The sequence below is a fragment of the Pleurodeles waltl genome, chromosome 10 (genome assembly GCF_031143425.1).
Source record: "Pleurodeles waltl isolate 20211129_DDA chromosome 10, aPleWal1.hap1.20221129, whole genome shotgun sequence".
Lineage (NCBI taxonomy): Eukaryota > Metazoa > Chordata > Amphibia > Caudata > Salamandridae > Pleurodeles > Pleurodeles waltl.
The window spans coordinates 250,367,102-250,386,210 of NC_090449.1; the positions used below are offsets into that span (position 1 = coordinate 250,367,102).

The following is a 19,109-nucleotide window of genomic DNA, read 5'->3' on the forward strand; positions in this document are numbered from 1 at the left end:
TAAGAATTGTCAGAGCTCCCTATGGGTGGCAAAAGAAATGCTGCAGCCCATAGGGGTCTCCTGGAACCCCAATACCCTGGGTACCTCAGTACCATATACTAGGGAATTATAAGGGTGTTCCAGTAAGCCAATGTAAATTGGTAAAAATGGTCACTAGCCTGTTAGTGACAATTTAAAAGTAATGAGAGAGCATAACCACTGAGGTTCTGGTTAGCAGAGCCTCAGTGAGACAGTTAGGCACCACACAGGGAACATATACATGCACACCTATGAGCACTGGGGCCCTGTGTGACAGGGTCCCAGTGACACATACATATAGGCCACAAACCTATGAGCACTGGGGTCCTGACTAGCAGGATCCCAGTGACACATAACAACCATACTGAAAACATGGTGTTTTCACTATGAGCACTGAGGCCTGGCTATCAGGATCCCAGTGAGACAGTGAAAACAGTGACAAACACCCTGACATACACTCACAAACAGGCCAAAAGTGGGGGTAACAAGGCTAGAAAGAGGCTACCTTCTCACACAACCCCCCCCCAAACGAAGGACAATAAGGCTAACCTTGGCCAGTTGAGACTTTATTGTCTAAGTGGTGATAAGTAGAGAGTAGCTCTGCAATAGACTGGTTACTCCCTTTATCATCCACTATATGGTTACTTCCCTGTGGGGATGTAAACCACCCTGTTTGAAGTTTTTTAGCTAAGCAACAATGTGAAGATGTATTTTCAGAGTTTCTATCAGTAAGTTTTAGTTTAGAGCAGTGGGAATTGTCCACTGAACCTATTTGTAGTGATGGAAATGCCAGACAGGGATGCTGTCTCAGAAAAGCCATAGCTGGGCAAAAACTTTGTCCATATGGCTGGAAGAGAGAACAGGGATGCTGTTTCTCTTGGGTTGGAGCAGGGCAGGGATGCTGTCCTATCAGCTCCACACTAGGGCAGGGATGCTGTCCTAAGTGTTGTGAGGCAGTGCAGAGTTTCTGCACTAAAGTTTCTCTGGGAGGGTTGGAGGGATGCTCCATGTTAACTAAAATGGTGCTCTTTTTCTCACCAATGTTAGTTATCCCACAGAGAGGTACTTCCACCTCAGGGAGTCCAGCTTTGCCAGCTGATGATTCCCTTGGAACAGGTGCCACCCCAGGAGAGGTTTCTCCCACCACAGGAATAGTATCCTGAATGGTAGGGTGGTTAGGGGATACTGTGATACCCTTTTTACCTGTTGATGGAGAGGGATCCTGAGTTTTCAGGCCTTCTCTCCTTTGCTTTTTCATTTCACTTGAAATGAGAGGGAACAATTCCTCAGGGATGCCCAGCATGGCTGCATGGGCATAAAACTCTACATCAGCCCAACCTGAGGCCTCTAGGTCATTACCTAAGAGACAGTCTACAGGTAAGCTAGGTGATACCACCACCTGCTTAGGGCCAGTAACTCCACCCCAACTAAACTGAATTATAGCTAAGGGAAGAAACTTAGTGGAGTTATGGACATCAATAATCTTATACTGTTGTCCAATGATGTGTTGTTCAGGAGGCACTAGGTTTTCAGTCACCAAAGTGAAACTGGCACCTGTGTCCCTGTAGGCCAAGGCCTCAACACCATTTATTGAAACTGTCTGCCTGTACTTATCCATTGTAAGGGGACAAGCAGCCAGTGTGGCAAGGCCAATGCCACTAGGTGTGACAGAAACTGTCTTGGGACTGATGACATCAGTTTCCACTATGGACCCATAAGTGAACCCAACTACACCCTTTGCTTGACTGTTGCCAGCAGTCCCACCACTAGTACCACTACTGCTAGGGGCACTAGAGCTTGATGTATTAGTGGTGGTAGGCTCAGGGGGTTTACCTGGACAGGACTTATCCCCTGGCCTATGGCCTCTGTTTTTACACACAAAGCACCAAGGCTTTTTAATGTGTGCAGGTTGGGAAGAAGAGGAAGAATTTGTTTTATCCCCACCCTCTGAAGAGTGTTTAAGATTTGAAGTGGGATCTTTGGTTTTACCCTTATCCCCATGCTTATCTTGAGATTTTTCACCATCTTTCTTCTTATTGCCATCTTTGTCACCCCCTGTATGAACTTTTCTGTTCACCCTTGTTCTGACCCATTTGTCTGCCTTCTTTCCCAATTCTTGGGGAGAGGTCAGATCAGAGTCTACCAGGTACTGGTGCAACAAATCAGACACACAATTATTAAGTATATGCTCTCTCAGGATTGTGTTATACAGGCTTTCATAATCAGTAACTTTACTGCCATGTAACCACCCCTCCAAGGCCTTCACTGAATGGTCAATGAAATCAACCCAGTCTTGTGAAGACTCCTTTTTGGTCTCTCTGAACTTTATCCTGTACTGTTCAGTGGTTAAGCCATAACCATCCAGGAGTGCATTCTTAAGAACTGTAAAATTATTGGCATCATTTTCTTTCACAGTAAGGAGCCTATCCCTACCTTTTCCACTAAATGATAGCCATAGGATAGCAGCCCACTGCCTTTGAGGGACATCCTGTACAACACAGGCCCTCTCAAGTGCAGCAAACCACTTGTTAATGTCATCCCCCTCCTTATAAGGGGGAACTATCTTGTGCAGATTCCTGGAATCATGCTCTTTTGCAGGATGACTATGGGGAATACTGCTGCTGCCACCATGGGTATCTAAACCCAACTTCTGTCTTTCCCTCTCTATTTCTAAAGACTGTCTATCCAAATCCAGCTGTTGCTTCTTGAGCTTCAGTCTGGTTTGTTCCACTCTCAATCTATTGAGCTCCCTTTCTAACAATCTGTCATCAGGGTGGGTGGGAGGGACATTTCTAGATACAGAGGTATGATGGGAATGAACAGAAGGAGACCTGTCCCTTACAGAGGGCACCCTAACAGCTTGGCTACCAGCATAATGTGAGAGCACACCATCAGTATGGTGTGATTCAACCTCTGTACCAACTATGCTAGACTGTCTAGTAATGGGCAGGCTGAGAAGTTTCTTTCCTGAACCTTTTCCTGGGGGAGTCCCTGGATCAGATTGAGAACCATTAGCTACTTTTTCTACAGATTGGGCACTTATGGCCTTATCCTGTACTCTAAGCATATTAATTAACAGTTCTAAGGAAGGATTCTTCCCTACACTCAAACCTCTCTCTATGCAGAGACTCCTTGCTCCTTTCCAGCTAAGGTGATCATATGCAAGTTTGGACAGTTCAACTTTTTGGCCTGTGCCAGACATTTTTTAGAGAGAGTTAAAGTGATAGACAAAGAGAAAAAAGTTTTCAGAACTTTTTGGAAAGACAGAAAAAAACTTTTTAAACTTTTAAGAACTTTTTGAAAGTTTAGAAGTACTTTTCAGCACTTAGAAAAGAGTGAAAAGAGGAAATGCAAAACTTTTTGGCTATGTGTATATACACTGACCTTGTTTTGTATATTTTTCTCTTATGAAAAGTACAATGACAAGAGTGGTAAGTAGTCTCAAAGCACTTATCCCACCACTGCACAACCAATGTAGGAGGCTGGACTGGCTTGTAGTGAGTACCAAGGGGTACTTGCACCTTGCACCAGGCCCAGTTATCCCTTATTAGTGTATAGGGTGTCTAGCAGCTTAGGCTGATAGATAATGGTAGCTTAGCAGAGCAGCTTAGGCTGAACTAGGAGACGTGTGAAGCTACTACAGTACCACTTAGTGTCATATGCACAATATCATAAGAAAACACAATACACAGTTATACTAAAAATAAAGGTACTTTATTTTTATGACAATATGCCAAAGTATCTTAGAGTGTACCCTCAGTGAGAGGATAGGAAATTTACACAAGATATATATACACAATAGCAAAAATATGCAGTATAGTCTTAGAAAACAATGCAAACAATGTATAGTTACAATAGGATGCAATGGGGAAACATAGGGATAGGGGCAACACAAACCATATACTCCAGAAGTGGAATGCGAACCACGAATGGACCCCAAACCTATGTGACCTTGTAGAGGGTCGCTGGGACTATTAGAAAATAGTGAGAGTTAGAAAAATAACCCTCCCCAAGACCCTGAAAAGTGAGTGCAAAGTGCACTAAAGTTCCCCTAAGGACAAAATAGTCGTGTTAGAGGGAAAATGCAAGGAAAACACAAATCAGCAATGCAACAACGATGGATTCCTGACTGAGGGTACCTGTGGAACAAGGGGACCAAGTCCAAAAGTCACAAGCAGCTCGGAGATGGGCAGATGCCCAAGAAATGCCAGCGGTTGGTGCAAAGAAGCTCTTACTAGGCTGAAGAACTGTGAATACTGCAGGAACGACAAGGGCTAGAGACTTCCCCTTTGGAGGATGGATCCCCCACGCCTTGGAGAGTCGTGCAGAAGTGTTTTCCCGCCGGATGGACGCCAACAAGCCTTGCTACACGCAAATCGTGCGTTTGGCGTTTTTGGACGCTGCTGGGGCCCAGGAGGGACCAGGAGGTCGCAAATTGGACCTGCAGAGAGAGGGGACGTCGAGCAAGACAAGGAGCCCTCACTGAAGCAGGTAGCACCCGGAGAAGTGCCAGAAACAGGCACTACGAGGATGCGTGAAACGGTGCTCGCCGAAGTTGCACAAAGGAGTCCCACGTCGCCGGAGACCAACTTAGAAAGTCGTGCAATGCAGGTTAGAGTGCCGTGGACCCAGGCTTGGCTGTGCACGAAGGATTTCCGCCGGAAGTGCACAGGGGCCGGAGAAGCTTGCAAAGTCGCGGTTCCCAGCAATGCAGCCCAGCGAGGTGAGGCAAGGACTTACCTCCACCAAACTTGGGCTGAAGAGTCACTGGACTGTGGGGGTCACTTGGACGGTGTCGCTGGATTCGAGGGACCTCGCTCGTCGTGCTGAGAGGAGACCCAAGGGACCGGAGATGCAGCTTTTTGGTGCCTGCGGTTGCAGGGGGAAGATTCCGTCGACCCACGGGAGATTTCTTCGGAGCTTCTGGTGCAGAGAGGAGGCAGACTACCCCCACAGCATGCACAAGCAGGAAAACAGTCGAGAAGGCGGCAGGATCAGCGTTACAGAGTTGCAGTAGTCGTCTTTGCTACTATGTTGCAGGTTTGCAGGCTTCCAGCGCGGTCAGCGGTCGATTCCTTATCAGAAGGTGAAGAGGGAGATGCAGAGGAACTCGGCTGAGCTCATGCATTCGTTATCTAAAGTTTCCCCAGAGACAGAGACCCTAAATAGCCAGAAAAGAGGGTTTGGCTACCTAGGAGAGAGGAAAGGCTACTAACACCTGAAGGAGCCTATCAGCAGGAGTCTCTGACGTCACCTGGTGGCACTGGCCACTCAGAGCAGTCCAGTGTGCCAGCAGCACCTCTGTTTCCAAGATGGCAGAGGTCTGGAGCACACTGGAGGAGCTCTGGACACCTCCCAGGGGAGGTGCAGGTCAGGGGAGTGGTCACTCCCCTTTCCTTTGTCCAGTTTCGCGCCAGAGCAGGGGCTAAGGGGTCCCTGAACCGGTGTAGACTGGCTTATGCAGAATTGGGCACATCTGTGCCCAACAAAGCATTTCCAGAGGCTGGGGGAGGCTACTCCTCCCCTGCCTTCACACCATTTTCCAAAGGGAGAGGGTGTCACACCCTCTCTCAGAGGAAGTTCTTTGTTCTGCCATCCTGGGCCAGGCCTGGCTGGACCCCAGGAGGGCAGCTGCCTGTCTGAGGGGTTGGCAGCAGCAGCAGCTGCAGTGAAACCCCAGGAAGGGCAGTTTGGCAGTACCAGGGTCTGTGCTACAGACCACTGGGATCATGGGATTGTGCCAACTATGCCAGGATGGTATAGAGGGGGCAATTCCATGATCATAGACATGTTACATGGCCATATTCGGAGTTACCATGGTGAAGCTACATATAGGTAGTGACCTATATGTAGTGCACGCGTGTAATGGTGTCCCCGCACTCACAAAGTTCAGGGAATTGGCTCTGAACAATGTGGGGGCACCTTGGCTAGTGCCAGGGTGCCCTCACACTAAGTAACTTTGCACCTAACCTTTACCAGGTAAAGGTTAGACATATAGGTGACTTATAAGTTACTTAAGTGCAGTGTAAAATGGCTGTGAAATAACGTGGACGTTATTTCACTCAGGCTGCAGTGGCAGGCCTGTGTAAGAATTGTCAGAGCTCCCTATGGGTGGCAAAAGAAATGCTGCAGCCCATAGGGGTCTCCTGGAACCCCAATACCCTGGGTACCTCAGTACCATATACTAGGGAATTATAAGGGTGTTCCAGTAAGCCAATGTAAATTGGTAAAAATGGTCACTAGCCTGTTAGTGACAATTTAAAAGTAATGAGAGAGCATAACCACTGAGGTTCTGGTTAGCAGAGCCTCAGTGAGACAGTTAGGCACCACACAGGGAACATATACATGCACACCTATGAGCACTGGGGCCCTGTGTGACAGGGTCCCAGTGACACATACATATAGGCCACAAACCTATGAGCACTGGGGTCCTGACTAGCAGGATCCCAGTGACACATAACAACCATACTGAAAACATGGTGTTTTCACTATGAGCACTGAGGCCTGGCTATCAGGATCCCAGTGAGACAGTGAAAACAGTGACAAACACCCTGACATACACTCACAAACAGGCCAAAAGTGGGGGTAACAAGGCTAGAAAGAGGCTACCTTCTCACAGTTTAGCAGACCCCAACGTTAGTAAAGCACTCAGTACTGGGTGTTGCAGGGGTTCTTCCCTCCCTTTTCCCCATAAGTCTCAAAATGTTCATATTAATGCCTCATATAACAGGAATTGGCCTGTGGGTTGGCGGAATTTATCAGTTAGGTCTGCCATTGCAACTAGAATCCCCATTTCAAAGCAATCGCCTGTCGTCTTTACCACAGCAGCAGTCCAAGTCCGTAATTGAGCTTCAGTGAAGCAGCTAACTTGTGTCCCATGTGGCAAACACACCAAAGGCATCTTCTGTGCGTACAGCGGGCTTTTTGGGACCTTCTCATGCCTCTGCGCAACCCATACAATGCCACCTGTAATAGTACTCGTTGTTGGCTTATTGGTGTTCTAGGGCACATTAGTTTGGCAAGGAGAGTGTGGCAGTGGGGTGTCACCCCTAAACCATGAAGTACCCAGTCATTGGCATCCCTCCAGCCACGTTGCCCCCCCATTGTAGTTGGGCCACCAAATAGTATAACTTGAAGTCTGGTACACCCCAGACCACCCTGTGCCATTGGTCTATGGAGGATGTGAAGTGCGACTCTGTGCCTATCCCCGTTCCACATGAGCTCTCTAAGCAACGTGTCGAGTTGCTTGAACCATGACCCTGGTAATATCACTGGTGTGTTAGTAAAATAATAAAGTAACCTGGGCAATATCACCATCTTGGAGAGCGCTATCCTGGCCATAAGTGGCAGGCGCAAAGTTCTCCAAAAGGCCACATTAGTGCGTAAGGAGTACAGCGCCCTGTCCAGGTTCCCCTCCTTCACATCTGCAAGTTGGTGGTAAATTTGTATTCCTTAAATATTTGAAAGTCACAGGTACCCACTGGATCCCCTCCGGTAGATCCCGCAGTCAAGCGGTATGCTGCCCACATGGAAACAGATAGGTCTTGGATTTGTTGACCCATATGCCTAATAGTCTGCCAAATTCATTGAGGGGGTGGAGTGCTCCCAACGCTCCTGTCGTACGATTGAATAAATATAATAAAATGTTGTCGGCATGTAGAGAGATGTTATGTTCTAAACCCTCTACCATAATACCCTCACCTCTCCCGTACTGGCGAAAAAACACAGCCAGGGGTTCTATGGCCAGGCAGATAAGAGGGGAGATAGTGGGCAGGCCTGTCTTGTGCCGCGGTAGATGTTATACTCCTCAGTAATGGTAGTTCCTGTTTTTACCCTTGCAATTAGTTTCTCGTACAATAAAGTAACCCATTTAATCCAGTCCTCACCTAGTTCCATCCTACGCGTGACCTCCTGCAGGTAGTCTGAACGTACTGAGTCGAAGGCCTTCTCCAGGTCCACTGATATAATGTTTGCTGCCGGTTGGTCTAAGACGTCAGGGTGGTAGAGCACATGATAGAGCCTCTGAAGGTTAACCGACGTGCTTGGTTGTGGGGTGAACCCATTTTGATCTTCATGTACGAGAGCTGGCATGTGGGGAACCAGCCTGGACGCTAGAATTTTCCTCAATATTTTAAAGTTCATGTTAAGCATGGATAGCGGACGATAGACTGTGACAGGAGCTCCCTGTGTCGGAGTCTTGGGGAGGGGTATAACCGTGGCACACCGAGTAGTGGCCGGATGGCAGCCACACTGTAAAGCCTCAGCATATACTTGTTCTAGTCTTGGTGCTAGTAGGGTAATGTATGTCGCATAAAACTCTACAGGGAGTCCATCTGGGCCTGGAGTCTTCCCCCTTGCCATTTCTTTCATAGCATGTTTAATTTCTGAAAGTGTTATCGGCCGTCCTATCTCCTTATTGGCGTCAGGGGGTAAGGTCGGGAGAGAAAGGCCGTCTAGGAAAGCATTCATTGTGCCGCCCAGCGGTGTCAGGCATACTGTATAAAGATTCATAATATTTTCCGAACTCTTTGTTGATGCCCCTTGGTAGATAGACCCGTGCCCCGTCTCTGTCGTTAAGTGTGTGATTGGGTAACCCCAGGGACTCAGGTCTAGTAAGCCATGCTAGTAATCTCCCTGATTTTCCCTCCTCTGCATGTACTTTAGCCATTTATGTGTTGTGTTCATGGCATCTCAACTTTTCCAAAACAACCCCATGTTGTTTCTTTGTGTCTAACAACTGTTGGTGTGTGGTAGCATCTATGGTCGTGGAGATCTCCAGGGTGTGTAATGCTGTGACTAGGGTATGTAGCTCCGTAGTGATTTCCTTACTAATGCCCACAGATTGTCCCAGGCAGTGCCCATGGATGACCACCTTGAAAGCTTTGCATTCCAGCAAGCTGGAGGGCGCTGTGCCCTGATTTGTGGTGAAGGAGTCAGTGACTGCTGTGTGCAATACTTGTCTATAGGTTGGGTCTTCCAGCGTCTCTGGTTGCAGGCGCCATGTGGGGATCGCTGGTCTATCCCCTGATAATTGGAGCCCCAGAAGTATAGGGCTGTGGTCCCAGTGTCCTCCTGAGATACTCTATGAGGGTTACACAGCTATTCCGATGGTCTGAGCAGAGGAATGCATCTAATTGTGTGTGTAGGGCATAAGTGGGGGAGTAAAATAAGTAATTACGATTTTCACCATGTTGAACCCTCCAGACATCTACTATTACCCATCAGCTTTGCCAGTCCACAAAGCCAGCAGCCAGTTTGTGAGCTGGGGTGCCAGGAAAGGGTGGAGTGGAGCAGTCTAGTGTTATACCCGTCACACAATTATAATCTCCCCCCAGCACTAATGCAGTGCTCGCTATCTGCCCCAAAGGTGTGGACAGGGACTGTAAGAAGGACAGCTGGTCCTAAATAGGCGCATATATACTGCCTAGTGTGATTTCCCTGCCCATAAGTCTGCCCATCACCAGAACATATCGGCCTCCTTTGTCAATCAGGGAGTGTAGTGGTTCAAACGGGATACCGGCCCTTATCCACTTATCCACACCAGTGTCCCTTGGGCGTAGGACAAATACGAGGTTGCAAATTGGCGCAAGCGTTCTATCTCCTCACCTACCAACTGCGTTTTCTGTATCATGTCTATTTGCACCCCTCTACGCTTCAAGTATCGGTGAAAAGCATAGCGTTTATATACAGAACCCATTCCCCGTACATACCAGGATATACATTTCAATAGATTGCCTGTATCTGCCATATAACAGCTGTGTATTCTGTAGTCCCCTTCCGCCTCATGTGTTGTAGCCTGTGTCTAACCAACCCAGGGGAAAAATATCTTGTCCCAGAGATGACGAAACTACACCAACCCCAACACAAAACTCCCCTTCCCCAGGACTGCCCGGCAACGTCCGGCATTCAAAACTTACAAACTTTGGGAACCAAACACATCAGGTCTACTTCACCCAACTTCTGCTGTGAGTTAAGGGAAGTGAAGACTGAATAAAGGCTGTGCATGCTGCTTCGGCCAGCTCAGGGGTTCATCTCGGGGTGGAGGAGTCATCCGCTGTTTGCAGAGTCAGAGGCCGCCAACGTCCAATCTCGGCGTCCCACACCCTCCCAGCCCTGTGTGATGCGTGTCCTTTGTCTTTGGCTGTGTCGCACATTACAGCCCCAGTAGTATGGTGTGTAGGCCCCCCGACCAAAAGGGTGACTACTATATGTGTCTCAAGTATCCATCGCTATTGGCCGTGGTTTGAGTCAAAGCAAATCTTCTGCTGATTGTGGTGTCATACCAGGCAGGACCTCTCGAGTTAGGGTGGAGCTCTCTGACTCAGCGTCTGCCATAGACTTGTCTGACATACTGTCCTGCTCTGAGTCAGAGCCTGTTTTGCCCATCATGACTGCTGCCGCCTGCAAGGCTGCTGCTCTGTCCCTGTCGAATTCTATTCTGCTCAGCTTCCTTGGGATCCCCCGCTGCGTGATCTCTGGGGTCTTTTTCTCAGACTCAAACAATCACCATCGGACTATGGTCTGTTTTCAGGAGGGCCTATTCCTGCTCTATATGAATCGCGCCCTTCCCATGATGCCGTTGGATCTTCAGAGAAATGGGTCTTACCGTCCATCATTATCTTCAATCTATCTGGGAACATCAGGGAATATTTAACCTCTGCATCTTGAAGTGCCTTCTTAGCTGACAGAAAGGAAGCTCGTTTAGTTTGGATTGCAAGTGTACAATCGGGGAATAGCATCACTTTCCCGTTTCCTACGGCGTATGGTCCATTTTCTCTGGCTCTCTGCAGAAGGGAGTCATGATCTCGAAAGCGCAAAAGTCTGGCAACGATCGGACGTGGTGGTCTGCCCAGTGGCAGAGGCTTAGCAGGGACTCTGTGAGCCTGCTCTATAGCAAAAAAGGGTGTCAGACATTCCGGGGCTATGACTGTGGAGAACATATTTTTCCAAGAATGACATCAAATCTTCCTGTTCTGAGCCTTCTGGAAGTCCCACCACCTGGACATTGTTCCTGCCGTTGCGTCCCTCAGCAACCTCAGCCCTACGCTTCAATATTTGCACTCTGTCTGCCAGCTCACCCACTTGTCTCCTGAGGTCCAGTTGGGCTGGTCGTACTTCTCCAAGTCCTGTTTCCACTTCTGTTACTCTGCTCACCAGTTTATGATGTTCCGCTCGCAGCAGTCCAAGTCCCACAGACACCACCCTGATGTCCTGCTGTAGTGCTGGTTTGGTACCCGAAGTCGCCCCCAGTAGTCTATCAAACTGCGCCTAGAGTGTGGGGGCCGTTGCCTATGCGTCCTTCTCCATCTCCCGGGTTGGGTTGTGCAAAACCAGTGTCCCAGTCTAGGACACCGCATGTTTGAGTCTCTGTTTCCCCATGAGTGAGGCTGCGGGCCCCCAGCACTACCAGAAATGTTGTCAATTGTGCCCCTCAGCTCAGTTTGATAGGTGTGCCTATTTGACACCAGCAACACTCAGTTGATGCTCAGGACCCGGTCTTCTCCATTGGCAAGTGAGGCACTAGTTAGGGCGTATTAGAGAGGTCACCCGCGGCTATTGTGATGGTGTAAGAAGCTACCAATGCTCATTGAGGGGATCGTCGTTGCAAGGCAATATGTAATCAGGCATCAATTAGAGCAAGGGTACGTGGTCCCCCGGCCTGCAGGACGACAGCAGTTTGTGTCCCGAGCAGGATGTCAACCCAATCTATGGGCCCCAGCGCAGTGCTCACAGATCCTTCACCGGGCATCACATGCACCCAGAGCACACCACAATACTGGAGTCCTGCGGCAGTACGTACTCAGGGTGTTTTCTGGGCAAGAACCGGGCTGACCACGCCTGCTCCTGTTCTTACTGCACCTGCGTCCTGCCCGATCTTCTGGTCCTCTGCTGCTGATACGGCAGCCCGAGTTTAAGGCTGCAGCGCCCTCCATCCCCGGGGTGAGGTTGCAGCTACACTGTGCTCAGTCTGTCATCTCTCCTTGGCCTGATGTTGCCTGTCCTCTGTTCTGCCACGTCGCACGCGATTCACTCGTGGGGTCCGTCCTACGACAACCCAGGTTCACTGCCTGGCACTCAAGGAGGGCCCCTTCGCCTCTGCCGCCCCTCCATTCTCAGCCACTCACCTAGCACAGGGCCCGGAGGCCTGTAGTCGTCTTTCCTTTTCCACGCGGCCCCTCCAGCCATGAGAAGGCCTCACACGTTGCCCAGGCGCCCTTCCCCTGTTTATTCTCTCTTCGGGGTTTCAGATTACAATTTGGGACCTCAATCCATGCAGCTTCGCACCCAAGGAATTGGAATCGGGCAGCAATATTTGTCTTCTGGGCCCCTAGGATGATTGATTTTCAGGAGTTTAGTAGGTCAGAGCAAAGTGCTGCGATTATGCATCCGCCATCTTTTCCAGCTAAGCCACGCCCCCCAAACCAGATATGCTTCACTCCTTTCTTGAGTAAATTCCTAAAATGCTGCACAATAAAAGTATAAGCTTGCACAAACCTTGAATAGTTTTTGCATACCAGAGAAAGAAACAAATTGTATCTTTGTCACTGGGTGGATGTGCATCTTCAATCGCTTTAAACAATTAATATTTTGGAGAAATATCCTGAGCATGATTATGTTCAGGTAAAGATTTTGCAAAGTTAAGCACATCAACTTGAAATGCACATACTCACCCAAGAGACTCTCACCATCATCTTTGAGCACCATTACAATGGGACTTATCCATTCAGAGGAGTCAGTGGGTTTGATAATGCCATCTCCAATTAACTTCTCTAATCGTTTTTTCAATTCAGCTGTAACAATTACGGGGCAGACAAACAACCTTTGACAATGAAGGGACTCTGTAATGGAGTAGCCTTTCTTGTATCTTTTTTGAAAAGCAGCAATACGCAAACTGATCTCGAATGTATAGGTCAATGGACGCACCAAAATTGCATATAGCAGCTAATGCCCCTAATGCTAATATGTATTCTTCAACAATTGTATCAGTTGGTTGTTTCTTCTTGAAAAAAAATGAAATCTCTCTAATAGAACGCTATGGTTTTCTGAGAATTTGACTATAAGGGCCTGATTTAGATCTTGACAGTTGCACCGCCAAGCTGCGTTGGTCACGGACCTGAGAAGACGTAAAGTCGACGATCTTCCACGCGCCATATTTAGACTTTACAGCTCTATTAGCGGATTGACTTGCAACATATTGCTGACATATGGAGACGGCAGCGGGACCAAAAGGACTTCGTACAATGGCAGGGAGTATGGAAGAGAGTTAAGTGCAACACACACACTGTCCCTTAGCCATAGTTGTACCCCCCGCCCTACACACTACACAACACACCACATTCACACAACACCCCATTGGCATTCCAACACAATACAATCTGTATATGCCGAAAACACACATTGACTTACATCCATGCCACAACATATACACACCGCTGACACTGCACCCACACATGACACAAACACAACAACCAACACAATTACACACTCAGCTACACAAACACTCACACACACGCACAACTACACACATCACGACAGCATCTGCCACTTAACAATCACACTCACCTGCATGTGTCGCACAGCAACACAACATAGACAACGACATTGGTCTCGCATATAAGTGACACACATACAGACACAACCACATCACCAGCTTCCTCCACCTCAAACAGCCAATCTCACTGCATACACACATACATGTACTGACTCACACATACAACTCACAGCACCACATGACAGGTACAGGTTCCCTGGCAATGTGCACACATGGACACAGTTGACAGATGTGAATGTACTACCATTGTGGTGCCAGCATTCATTTGCCAATGAATACTGGCACCATAATGGGATTGGTGTATGTGTGCGATAGGTGTTGTGTACCAGTATGTCCCCATCCCTATCTGACCCACTTGTGTCCATGACACATGCATGCCACAGTGATGTTAAAAATTACTGTGACATGTATATGCCTGCAGTGGTCCAGACGTCCCGTGCAGGCCCATCCAACCTTCCCAGGCAATGCAGTGTTCCTACCTTCAAGTCCAGTGACAGGGGGGAGGGTGGGGGGTGTTAGTGTTTTCTCCATGGGTTGGTGGCAGCAGTGATGCCAGGTGTTGTCCAGTGTGTCCAGGCAGAGACGCTAGAGGAACTGGGGGGGGGGGAAGCTGAGTTTTCACCCTTTCCCCCCCAATCTGCCAACTCAGACATGGAGGTCAGACTGGGTGTCTGGGTTCCTGCTGGCATCCCCTTTTCCCTCTCCTGCCGTCGTCCCGGGCGGTATTTCCTGGCAGAGGCAGCGGTTCCAATGCAGGTTTTCGACTGTGGGACTGCCAACATCTAAATCCAGCTGGCGGACCGTCACGGTAGTGGATGGGTTTCCCGTAAATAATTTTTTTTTAAAGTTGATGGCGGAACCGTTAACGCCAACATGTAAATCAGGCCCTAAGTCTTGTAATCACTTCTGAGTACTCATTAGAATCTCCAGATGTGGTAGCAGGTGGAGGCAAATTAAAACTTTGCTGCCCTTTATTTCTCAAATCGCTAAATAAAATAGGAGCCTTTCTTTTAGGTTCAAACCCATCAAACAAATCAAACGCTTAATTTCTCCTGTTTCATCAGACATTCAGCTTCTTTCAAAAGTTTTTATTTGCTTGGAAGCAGGCATAGAAAAAGTTCAGAGGTTGGAGGCCCAGATTTCTTAGATATAGAACACTTTTATTTTCTCAGTTGCTGTAGCCAGAAGTTGGTAATAGCAGGGTTTTTATTAATTAGAAGTACTTATGTTACACATACATTTTTCATTTTTCTAAAATATATTTTTTTTACGTTTATTTTAAACAGCTATACACTTAGAATTTTCAAATTAAATATTTGTATTTACTTTTGTAAAATCAATGGGTTTGCTGGCTTTATCATTTGGTACTAAATGTAATGAGTTATTTACCCAAAAATACAGTAGGTAAACATATGACGAAGGTGTATATCAATAGATATAGCAATTTTCCTAAATCTGTTTTTGTAGAAAGTGGTAGAACAAGGATGGCAACATTACAGAATCCATTAAATGATCAAATTAAATAGCCCTCTTTTTTTAATGAATTTGTTTGCAGGGAGCACTCCATTGAGATCCGAAGCCAGAGTTATGGAGCAGCTGGAACTGTTGTGCGCAAGGCAATCCCTGGCGGCATCCTACACCCACACTGATTCTGCCAGTACCCAGATGGTTGCCAACAAGACCAGTCCTGGGAAAGACCAGGACAAAAATAGGTTAGTACATTTTTGCTGGTATCTTGTATTGTAGTTGCATTTCTCAAAATGAAACCTACACCCTCTTGAAGTGTACGTTCTTTCTGGTAAAAGATAACGTTCTTACAGCACTCAACTTACTTTCTGCTTACATTGCTCAGAGGATAGACATTGTTGTTGTTGATGATGGCATTGCAAAGGTTGTGGCAGGACCAGCTTGCAACCACACTGTCACAGTGTGTTCCTACTCCACTATGAATGTAGAAGGAAACTACGATTTCACGCGTTACCTTTCTTCTTGCTCTGTGGCTCTTTTTCTTCATTTTAGAGTGCCCTTTAAGCACCCAATTCTGTTTTTTTTCAAGGTCCCCGGAGAAGTATTTAGTTGAGAAATAAATAATGCTATTATTTTTACCAATAGACCTCATGGTATGCAGGCAGATGTTTGTGTCGTTCCTTGCTGGCTGTGTAAATTCTTGTTGAATTAGGTCTTAATTCTTGAATTATGAGCATTGCTCCGCTACCATGTGCATGATAGCTAGGGGGACGTTGTGTGACAAACACGTCACTGCATCCTGGATTGCACAGCACATTGGCATTTCAGAAATATATGGTTTTGCTGATTTTCACTTAAACAGAGCACCCAAGTGAGAACCTACAAGCTAATTGATTGTTGATTTCATTTTACTGCTTGATTGGGATAAAGCAGCCCATGATCGTATTTCTCCTTTAATAGGTTTTACTTTAATTCATAACCTTCAGAAATGTCTTCACTCTTCACCTTCAGGAGCTGGTACACATATCAAAAATATTTTTACTTTTAAATGTACTCTTAAAACAGATAGAACTCTACAGTTACAAAACAGACACCTTTTAAATGTAATGGCTCTTCTGGACCACAGTCTGACAATTTAGAAATCTTTCAGATCCTCATCAATATAATGTTTATTGCTTATCATGTTTAGAATTTGAGGCACTTTCTCTTGAATGTAAATGTTTTTGTAGCACTTTTCACTTTTTTGTTTGCATCTTATTCACCTTTACTCTGTTATAGCCCATTCTTACCACCGTGGTTTATCTTCATCCATGGGTATTTCAAATAATCATTAGCAAGTTTATTCTATGCCAGAACCCCATTTTTAAAAAATCTCACACAAAAAACTACGTGCTTCACCCTTCTTAAAATGTGAACTGATAACGGTTTTGAATAAAAATAGGACATTGCACCTTTAGGGATAAGAGTTGTGAATGTGGAAGCCACAAATGAGTGGCGGGGACCACATACATAGACCAGCTTTTGAAATGGGTATCCTGACTTTTGAATTTGGCCTTGGTATCACACATATGCATATGTGCACAGAGACCTAGTCCTGCCCCGGTAATGTGAGGCACAGAACGTATTCTGTGACCAAGAAAAGGCATATCAGGCATGCCCTTATAGGCTTTGAAAAATATCACTAGACATGCAGGTCTAGTCTCTTGAATAATCTGCTCGACCTAACTGTAATGCACTTGACCCATCAACTCCCCTCAAATTGTGTGATCCTGTGCAAATATTTTGTTTCACCACATCGCCTTTTTCTTGATTATCACGTATGAGACCACCTTCAAATGGGTGAGTTCAGGAGGTCTGCTGTACAAAAATCTTGTTTGATTTAATAGACTAAACTTTTACTTAATGGACAATAAAAATCTAGCCCACATATGACCCCTGACTTGACTCTTAGTTCATTAATAGAATTGTTATCAGGGCAGGAATGTTCCTCAGCTCATATTTAAAAACTCTTATTTTCTAATAAATATATAACTAAAGCGTGATGTGGAATGCAATGTCATTTACAGACAGACATTTTCCTTTGAAATGGCCACAAACGTTCCCACTTGCATGCAGTTTTACTGATACAACCATATAGCTTACCAATATAATGCGTGGAAATCGTGTTTCAGCAAATATTTATCATTTGTGCATCACCAAGAGTTCTTAGTTGATTTGATCCTTTTAAAATCTTTGTCTCCATCTCACTTCAGAATTCTAAAAAGTGTTTTCCTGACTACTGAAATATAGTTTTAAGTATTTGTACACTTAATTTACAAGCTATTTAATGTTGTGTTCCCATCATGTTTGTCAGTTTACTTTACAAAATCTTCTAACTTTTCAGTCAGAGGAAAAAAAGTAAACATCAAACTCCAGGATAAAATAAGCAGCAGTTTGTGAGAAGACATAGGGCCTGATTTAGAACTCGGCGGCCAGGTTACTCCGTCACAACGGTGTCGGATATCCCATCCGCCGCAATCTAAATCCCGTTATATTCTATTGGAGATTTCGGCGGATGGGATATCTGCCACTATTGTGACAAAGTAACCTGTCCGCCAAGTTCTAAGTCAGGCCCATAAGATGACATTCGAATTCTGTCTTTTAACACACAGCAAATGTGACAAGATAAAAGCAACTTGGCGGACAGAGCCAGTAGGCCCTAAAAACAGCTCATCCTGATAAAAACAAACTTGCCATAATGAACAGGTGAGTTGATTTCTCTCTGCTTGCCTCATAGCATTCACAGGACTACTGCCAGTGCCCAGGGTGAAAGAACAGATGATGGAAGAATGCTGAACAAATCAGACACTCACACTCACCCCCAGTCCCAGATCTGGGCTTAATCCATCATTTTGTTTTGCTTCTCATGCCACCTCAGTTTGGACCCAGCCATATGCAAATAGGTCTTGACCCTGCTCCCCATGGGAACAGTCCAGCCCAAACTGCCAGGCCAGGTCTTCCCTGGACCAGAAACTAGCATCAGGATATCACCCCTCATCAGCCAGGGTAGCTTGAATCCAGTGGCACAGTGAAGACAAGACCCACGTCTGGGCATACCATTCCCTTGGGGAGCAGGGTCAAGACTGATTTGCATGTGGCTGGGTCCAAACTGGGGTTGTGTGGTGAGCAAAAAAACAATGGATTAAACACAAATCTGTGACTGGGGGTGAATGTTTGCATTGTTCAGCATTTCATCCATCATCTTTTCTTTTGCTTTTGTTGCCCAAGGTAAGTCATATAAATAGATGGTGACTGGGTACTGGGTTTTGTGAATGAGTAATGTGACCAGACCTTTTTCTCAAGGAGGTGGTAGTGTAAAAGGCCATCTCATGTAAGGTTCAGTTGTTATGTGAACCCCTGATACTAGCACTGACATTTTGAGTATTTGTGTTCAGTGGGTTGATGTGTGTAGTGTATGGCAATGTATGGTAGTAGACACAGTGTGTGATGGGATCCTAGGCCCATTAACATCCATTTTAGCCTGGCATAAGGCTGAAAGGGGTACATCTCACCAGACATTGGATGTGTACTGATTCCATTGTTGTAGCTGAAGGGTGGAGACCCAGAAACTGAAGTGAAGGAGAATGGAGAGAGCCTCCCTTTAGAAACTAAACAAGGACCTTGTTTTAAAATAAATAATAATAATTTATTTCTGAGCACTGTCATTTGGTCGATGGTAGGGTAGTTGGTTGCTATTGCAGTTTCTGTTGTTCAGATGTGGAAGTTGCTAGGCACCATCTGTGCCTGATTCCTGCTTCAGGTAGGCTGAAGACTGCTAGAATCAGACATCTCACACTTCATTTTCTCTATGTTTTGGGTATTCCCCCTTGGAGCCAGCATCACTGCTGCCTGCTGTGAGAGACATCACCTAGCAGAAAGGCTGTGTCTAAGAAAACATCCAGAAAATGGCATTTGAAAGACCGCCCCTCCCCCACCAAACAGGTCTGAAACTTCAGACAGTGGATCAACATCCCTTGTCTGCAGAATGTTTATAAAAGTGGGATTCAAATCAATCCATTTTAATCCAGTTCAA

The 19,109-nt window shown here is 46.3% G+C and overlaps 1 protein-coding gene across 1 annotated transcript in view; it reads left to right on the forward strand.

Moving 5' to 3' along the window:
* The window catches only part of DNAAF8 (dynein axonemal assembly factor 8), an 882,921-nt gene that overhangs the window by 173,821 nt on the left and 689,991 nt on the right, over positions 1-19,109 (forward strand). Inside the window, exon 6 of the mRNA XM_069210337.1 lies at positions 15,126-15,282. Coding sequence (XP_069066438.1) covers positions 15,126-15,282 — 157 coding nt within the window. The remainder of the gene's footprint in view (positions 1-15,125; positions 15,283-19,109) is intronic.